This window comes from Nestor notabilis, unplaced genomic scaffold (assembly GCF_000696875.1).
Source record: "Nestor notabilis isolate BGI_N333 unplaced genomic scaffold, ASM69687v1 scaffold16031, whole genome shotgun sequence".
Classification (NCBI taxonomy): domain Eukaryota; kingdom Metazoa; phylum Chordata; class Aves; order Psittaciformes; family Psittacidae; genus Nestor; species Nestor notabilis.
In genome coordinates, this window is record NW_009915289.1 from 21,442 (window position 1) to 29,541 (window position 8,100).

The window sequence follows — 8,100 nt, forward strand, 5'->3', positions numbered from 1 at the left end:
GTAGCCTTTCAAGCTGCATAGGCAGAAGACAGGAGTTTAGGAAGGTCCTTGAGAAGGCCACTTCAAGGATTGCATTTTAACACAAAGGTTTCCTTGATCTGGATCCTAATGAAACAAGCCCCAAAGCAGCTAAGGAGATTCTCAGTACCAGAGAGGTGGAAAATATATTTGGATTCATTCTTAAGAAGAGTTTCTAGAAGAATCTACAGAAGCCTGTAGATTCTAGTTTCTTTAAGGCTCAAGCACTGACAAGGTTCATATACTATCTGTAGAAGACCCCTTGGATTGCACTCCATCAATCCAGAAACTTAAAGGACAATTCCAACACCATCTTTGGACCAAAGAGTATGCAGTGACACTCCAAAGCCACAGCACAGCCTTACATCCATATCCAAACGTTAAAGATAATTCCTCAGCTTCACCACCATTATAAGGCAGTCTCTCCAGTGCATCTACTTAAAATAATCAGTTACCTGTGCCCATGATGAGGTCTGAAGTGGTCAGATGAAGCAGACTTCCACACATACCAAATAAAGAGATTCCAGCCATGCACATGGAGACACAAGCTTTAAAGACTGTAAAACAAGTTTTCTTAAATAACTGCACTGCCAAAAAAAATAATCTTCTGTTTAGTAGAACAAATATTTTATAGAAGGGAATAAGATGGACACAACTACTTTTCACGCATATTTATTCATGTAAATAGAATTTTTCATTTGAAGGACATAACTAGGGAAAGCTAGCTAGTCACAATGTTTTTAGTGGCTTTCCAGACATATACACAGAAATTTAGACCAAAAAGACCAACTGGCATGAAAAACTGAGTGGTGGAGAAAGCCAGGGTTAACCGTGAGGGCAGGAGCCTGGTGGTACTTAGAACTCCTGTGACCGGGCATATTTGTGGGGTGGTTTAAGCGGAGCAGTCATCTTGGGAATGAGTTCAGGAAGAACATTAGGTAACACCCCTCCTTGAGCAATGGTCACACAGGATAAGAGCTTGTTCAGCTCATCATCGTTTCTCACAGCCAGCTGGATGTGCCTGGGCAGGATCCTGGTTTTCTTCTTTTCCCGTGCAGCTTTCCCTGCCAGCTCTAAGATCTCAGAGCTCAGGTACTCCAGCACTGCAGCCAGGTAGACGGCAGCGCCGGTACCAATCCTGTCAGCATAGTTCCCTCTTTTAAGGAGCCTGTAGATGCGACCCACAGGGAAATGCAGACCAGCTTTGGCTGACTTGGATTTCTTTGGGTCAAGGTGGAACTTTGTGGTTTTCTTCCCCATTCAGATATCAACCTAGTATAAAAAGAGGAAGAATTAAAAAAAAACCCCAAACAGACACAGAAACTGAAGTCCTTTCTTCCTCTTCCTTTCCTCACTGCCTTTCTAATTCCTTTACAAGTCAGTTTTCCATCTCAGAAAGTTTGCTAGTTGTTCATCCTTTTGTCTGAAGGAGCAAATGGGTCAGGCTGGTGCTCTACGAGAGTCTGACAAGTTTTCAGTCAAGATGCATCTACAAGCTCAGTCAGATCAACAGGTCATCCATCTGCTAGATTTCCAAAACTTTTTAAGATAGTAAGTTAGAACTTAGGAGCAAGGTCTTCTGATTCAGTATCAAAGCAGGAACTGCTGTTAAGCAAACTAGGCTTCAAGATACTTGCAAGCATTCAGAAACCCTTCAGGGAAGCTTTATTGAACTTGCCCCTCACGAGAACATAAGCAGTTTCTGCAATGATAGACTTGTGAGAGCCAGTCATAGAAACTGGTATCTTTGTCTGAAGTAAGAACAACAGAGAAGAACTTCATCTACTGGAAACCACTTCAAATGGATCTTGTCTTCCAGAGGTGAGGGGACCTACAGCTGCAAGATAACAGGCCACAGTCTGGAACAAGACTTATGGGAAGAAGAGAAGCTTTGGTTTACATCAAACACCAAAATTGCTCTGCTCAGCACACTGCACACCAGGCTACTGCAAATACACAAGTGCGATCTTCTTGTATGGTACTGAGTTCATCCTAACAGCCCCATCACAAAGTCTCTGGTAATGAATAGTACTAATAACCCTTCAATGCATAACACAAAGCAGCTGGTCAACAAACATTAAAAAGAATCTGCTCCTGTATACATAGTTGTCTCAAGTTTTAAACATTAGGGTTTTTTTAAGTATTGAGAAGTTCTACCCAGATGTGGAGAGGAGCTAAATCAGATATCAAATTGAAGTGCTTAAAGTCACCATAGAGTTCTTTTAGGAAATTTTTGCAGGCCTTAGAAAGCTTTTAAAAATAGTCTACATGAGTAAATAACTAAGCCCTTTAAGCAGCCTTATACCAAACACAGAACTCACAAAAACTCCAGAGATAAATAATGGTTATCTAACACAAAGAAAACATGCTGCTATTTCTCAAAAACAAACACTCACATGAAGATGTTCTTAGCCTACCTTCTTTCCCAACAATACCACTACCTCAAACCACAGCTTCTGGCAAGAGCTGCCCCCTTTTAAACTCCATAGCAGTAGCCATATCCTTACCAGTTCTTGCATTGCTTAAAGCCACCTGGGTGAGCAATGATTCAACCCCTCAAAATAAAGAACAATCAAGGACCAAACACATAAGCAACTCACTACTGTCCTTGAGAGCATGAAAAATTGTCACTACTCCTTGTAGAGCTGCTTAGCACCTTGTTAGCTGATATCCTCTGGAAACAAGCCTAATACTTGCTGTGTTAGTATTAGGATACTGCAGAGAACTCCAGTATCTCTGATTGGCAGTTAACTTATTACAGCTGGAAGGGGGCACACCTCACCTTGCTGCACTCATCAAGAATTAAACCCAGCAACCTGTACTACCACCCTTTGTGCTGCCAGCAGTGGCCAAGCTGCTTTGTGACCATTCTGCAGAGACTGGGAAAGCTCAGGGCTTCTGACACTGCATTCTCTCTCTTCTAGTACTTGTCCCCATCTGCCACACGGTCATTTTTTCTCCAGAATCACTCATAGCTGTGTTGCATGGCATAACATGTCCTTTCTAGGGTCAAGGGTGCAGTGACAGCTGAACAATAATTTTTCTTCAATACATGAGTGCTGGGAAGTTGAGCCTTGGCCCAACAGAAGCTTTTGCTGAGCAGCTGGGTTAGGAAACATCTATCCTCTGTTACTGTGAAACCAGAGGAGTGAGTTTTCAGACCGCTAATTCTATCTGGTTAATTTAAAAGTGGGTTGAACTATTGGCTAGAAGAAAGCAAAGGAGATTGTCCTTCATCAATCTTGATAAAAAAACTCCAAACTTTAAAAACTGACTCTTGAATTGGACCAGTGCTTCACCACAAACTCTTTTCTTTGGGTGTAAGCTCTCTTTGGGTAGAGCCACACAGTTCACTCCGCCTTTTATCATACAGAAAACAGCAGGTGAAGGCACTTCTAGAAGTTACTTGAGCACTGGCCATGCCTTGCAGAGTCTTTGGTGTGGTGCAAAGCAGGCTCACAGGAGCAGCATGATGACCGACACGCAGTCCTCCAGATTAGCAAAGGGTGCTGTAAGTGCCATGCTTAAAACTGCACAAAATTAGTAACTTGGTTGAGTCTCCCACCATTACCACAAACCTTTAGATTTTTTCTTGGTCCAAACAAACAATCATTCCCAAGCCTGCTTTCCCTTGCTATGGTCAAAGGGAGGAAATAAATTGAGTTTGACGTTTTCATTTCTCATATGTCTCCTTTAAAGCTTTTCTTTTTTTTTTTCCTTTTCATTTACAAGTGTATTATATGCAGAAAGCCTAAGATCTACTCTCATTGTTACTTCTCTGCTACAGCATCTTCCACTTTTTCACACTTCACTGGGTTAGCTGCAGGCCAGCCATGATCTCATCAAATTGCTCTTGAAAACCAGCCAGCATACAATCAGTGTTCCAGCTGTCCACCACCCTGAAATCACGGTGTCTGCTAAGTCAGGTATCCTCTTCCCATTTCTGCATAATCACAGCTTGAAGAAGAGTCATTAACTCAGCTTCATACAGCTCTGACGACTGTCAGCATCACAAATCTGGCCAGTAGGCTCTGACACCCTTGTGTCTCGAGGGGGCAAAGGAGGTTAAACTCAATAGGACAGGCAGATATCTTTCACATAAGAAGTTCATGCTCCAGCTACAGTTCAGGAAGCTGGTCCTAGCCAGCTCTTCTCTGTGTGAGATGCTATGAAATCTGTGAGATACTGCCTCAGGGGCAGACTGATACTAATGCAGCTGCAGCAGATCCCTGGTTTCCAGTTCAACAGCAAGCTGCAGCACCCACTGTGAGCAGAGAAACCCCGGGCACTTCCTAGTGACTGTCAATTACCTAGTCAGCAAAGGCCAGGGGCCTCATTTGGACATGGAGACTTTTGCTTTTCTGCACTGATAGACAGAAGCAAGACAGTCACATCTGCCAACATCATGAATATTGCACCAGATTTTAGATAAACTGCATATGGTTGTTACAACAAGATGGAGGGATAGTGATTTAGTGTCATGTTGGAGCAGTCTAAGGAGAGGCACCCATTTGTTACAGCTTTACACCAGTAAGATTTTAAAGCATAGGGTTACTAACTTCTAAAGCAGAGTTAAACAACATCCAGGGCACTGAACTAATTACACTATGAATCCATGATGTAGGAAAAGTTCACATGAACGGAAGTGTGGGTCTTGGCTTATCTGCCTGACCACAACAGTTACCTGTCATGTTTTCAAAAAGTAAACATGTACTTGTCATTAGAAAAACTTATTTGGGTGGTATGCTAGACTTTTTTGGTATTTTTTATGTTCCTCCATCTCTGGAAGGGGAGCTGAGAAATGAAAGGAGAACAGTGTTGCATTCTAGGAACTTTATTACAAGCTTTGAAAGTGTATTAAAATTATCAGGAAAAAAGTCCACTTGATAAAGAAGCAAAGACACATACAAATCACTGCTGCTGAGTCTCATCACCCGTAAGTGCACAGGCCAGCCCAGGAAAAGCAAGGTTCACTGGCTACCACCTTTTTCCTGAGAAGGAACAGCATCTCTGGAAGTTTTCTTGGGAAGGAGCTGGGAAAGGATAGTTGGCATAACCCCACCTTGAGCAATGGTCACACAGGATAAGAGCTTGTTCAGCTCATCATCGTTTCTCACAGCCAGCTGGATGTGCCTGGGCAGGATCCTGGTTTTCTTCTTTTCCCATGCAGCTTTCCCTGCCAGCTCCAAGATCTCAGCGCTCAGGTACTCCAGCACTGCAGCCAGGTAGATGGCAGTGCCGGTACCAATCCTGTCAGCATAGTTCCCTCTTTTAAGTAGCCTGTAGATGCGACCCATGGGGAAATGCAAACCAGCTTTGGTTGACTTGGATTTCTTCAATGCATTTCCAGATTTGCCAGCCACTACATGCTTCTTTCCACATCCAGACACGCTGATGGGTGAGGACACAAGGGGTTGAAGATCTTCAAATTAGCCAGATGCTTGGGCTACAGCTAACTGATAGAAAAAGGAGACAACAGCAAGGTGAGTTACACTTTCTGCTTTCTCCACATCAAGAAGAAAGCCTGTTCTTTTCTTCAGGAAAGAGCAGCACACAGCACAGTTCATTAACAGCAGAGCTAAGAGTTTAACTACTAAAACCTTTTTACAGCATACATTTTAGAAGAGGGGCCTCATTGTAAAGCTGGAGTGGTCTGACAAGCTGTCAAGAAAGCCTTATTGAAGTAGATATGAATAGCTCAAAAGAGAGGCTTTTTCCTGCAACTTGGAATGTATTTGGGATTGATGCACAGTGGGTCTTCCTCAATAATATTTTCTTAACACAACTGTTACCTTAAAGCTAACTTGAGCCTGCCTCTTCCTCTAGAGGCATCTGTATTCTAACCTCTTCTATTATCAAGTGAGATCCTTCTTTCATTTTAAATCTAGTACTTGAAGAATTTCTACAGCCCACAGCATCTTCAACCCAAAATACTCCAAGAAGTTTTCATACCAAGTTCTAAATTAATTCCCCAAGTGATATTCTCAGGCTGCTATGAGAGTACTAGAGGTAGAGAAAGTTAAAATTTACTCAAACAGCACAATGTGAACTGAAGAATAGAAATTACCATCTATTTACTCAAGATTAAAGGAATTCAGTCCAGTTAGAGTACTCTTAAAATTTGACTGGCAAAAATACTCATTTAAATAACATTTCTAATCTATGAGTAAATAGCACAGTTAGCTTCCAGCACAGCTGTTTGTAATATGCAAGAACATCCATCACTAAATTAACACGTGGGAGTTTTTGTGTGGTTTTTATAGAGAGATTTAAATATTTAAGAAAAATCAGTATAAAATTTGGGAGGGAGAAACAAGAGTCCCAGCCCATAAAAGAAACTAAACCTTAAATCCTTGTCCCTGTTATCAGATAATAGTTCTCATGTTCTGCTTACTCACATTACAGACATGCTGTGCCACTAGTGCAGCTAACTTACAAAATAACATAAAGTCCACAATGACATCAAACCTTTCACTATATATTATAAATTCTAAAAATAGACCATTACCTTAAAAAAAAAAATAATCCTTATTTTGGCCTGTGCTTTGTTACAGCCTGCACTCAAAGGTAAGAAAACCACCTAACATCATTCCCCCTACACCTGGGGCAGAACCTTTTTATTAGCAACTTTTTCTCCTCATCAGTGGGTCACCTGGACAATTAATGAGCAATTATCACATGTGTTTCATCTTCCTCCTAACCCCTGATTCAAGGGAAAAGGAAGAAATATGTTATAGATGCCCAGAAGCAAGTACTCTGGCGGGATGGAGTAGCCAGGCAGTCTCCAAGGGCTGAGCCATAGCTATATTTCAGTCTCACTGTGACATTACCATCTCTCACTGGCTCTGGCTGGAGTTATTTCTGTCTGTACACCATGTGTAAAAACAGTCCTCTCTTTCCTGTTGAAGCTGGATTTAAAAAATAAAAGTACATAGGGAGAATGTGCTTTACAAATACAATTTATATTTATTTGGGTGGGAGGAGCGAAAGTGTGTATTGCTTTATGTGTGTCCTGGGCAGAGATGGAGGCTTCGTTCACGCTGTGTCTGAGCCCCATCAAGTGACGTCGTGGGGCTGCTCATAAGATTTGGGCTCCTGCTCCCTCTTCTGGTAGCTCTCTGACCTAGGTGGGGCTCGGGGCTTACTGTGGGAACAGAAGGGTTCTGGTACCAAGAGTCCTTGGCTAGTTCCTCTCAGTTCACATGGGCAAAAACCTCACCTAATGCAAGCAAATGGTTTTGAGCACCTTTTAAAAAATGAATGCATGCTCTTTGGTCTTGCTTTTTGTGTTTGCTTTCCAGTGCTCAAAATAGGTTCCAACCAGCAGCCATGTGGTATTTCAGCCACAGAAGATGACTATTAAACCAGCAGGTCCCCCTGAAAGCCCAGGCTTTGACAAAACATTCACAATTCGTACAACAAAACTGGCACCCACAGCTAAGCCTTCATTTCTGCATGCTGGGTACAATTGCAGGTCAGAGACAATAGACTTTGGAGCACCTGAAGAAAACTCCAAAACTGTGATGCCAGAACCCTCAGCTCACATGCTGCCTTGCTGGAAGGCTCCAGAGAATCATAGAATAGTTAGGGTTGGAGAGGACCTTAAGATCATCTAGTTCCAACTCCCCTGCCATGGGCAGGGACACCTCGCACTAAACCATGTCACCCAAGACTCTACCCGACCTGACGTGAACACTGCCAGGGATGGAGCATTCACAACTTCCTTGGGCAATCAATCAGCCCTTTCTGATTTAAACTTCTCACATCATCTACACTTGTGGCTCGATCTGTCACTCAGACAGCCCCTTTTCCCACAAGGATCAGCATTGAGTGCAAGCTGGGTGAGGCTGAATCTTCTCCACCTCAGGGCCCTGAGAGACGCACACACCCAAATACTCACCCTAAGGACTGATGTCCTCTCAAAGTGCAGCTACCCATCTATTTTAATTCAGAGGCAGAAAAGGTGGCTGTTCCTTCCCTTCAGTAAGCCAGACTTAGCACAGGGTATGTGCCCTAGCATGCTTCAGGATACATGGGCGTCAATGGGATGTCCGTGATGCTATAATGTGTTATAATGGGGCT

General features: G+C 42.7%; 2 protein-coding genes across 2 annotated transcripts; both read right to left on the reverse strand.

The window, feature by feature from the left end:
- Positions 1 to 873: 873 nt before the first annotated feature.
- Positions 874 to 1,278, reverse strand: LOC104413151 (histone H2A-beta, sperm-like). The gene has a single exon (XM_010024073.1). It carries the CDS (start codon positions 1,276 to 1,278, stop codon positions 874 to 876), a length of 405 nt encoding a protein of 134 aa, XP_010022375.1.
- Positions 1,279 to 4,988: 3,710 nt separating this feature from the next.
- LOC104413152 (histone H2A.2-like) lies at positions 4,989 to 5,315 on the reverse strand. The gene has a single exon (XM_010024074.1). It carries the CDS (start codon positions 5,313 to 5,315, stop codon positions 4,989 to 4,991), a length of 327 nt encoding a protein of 108 aa, XP_010022376.1.
- Positions 5,316 to 8,100: the final 2,785 nt, after the last annotated feature.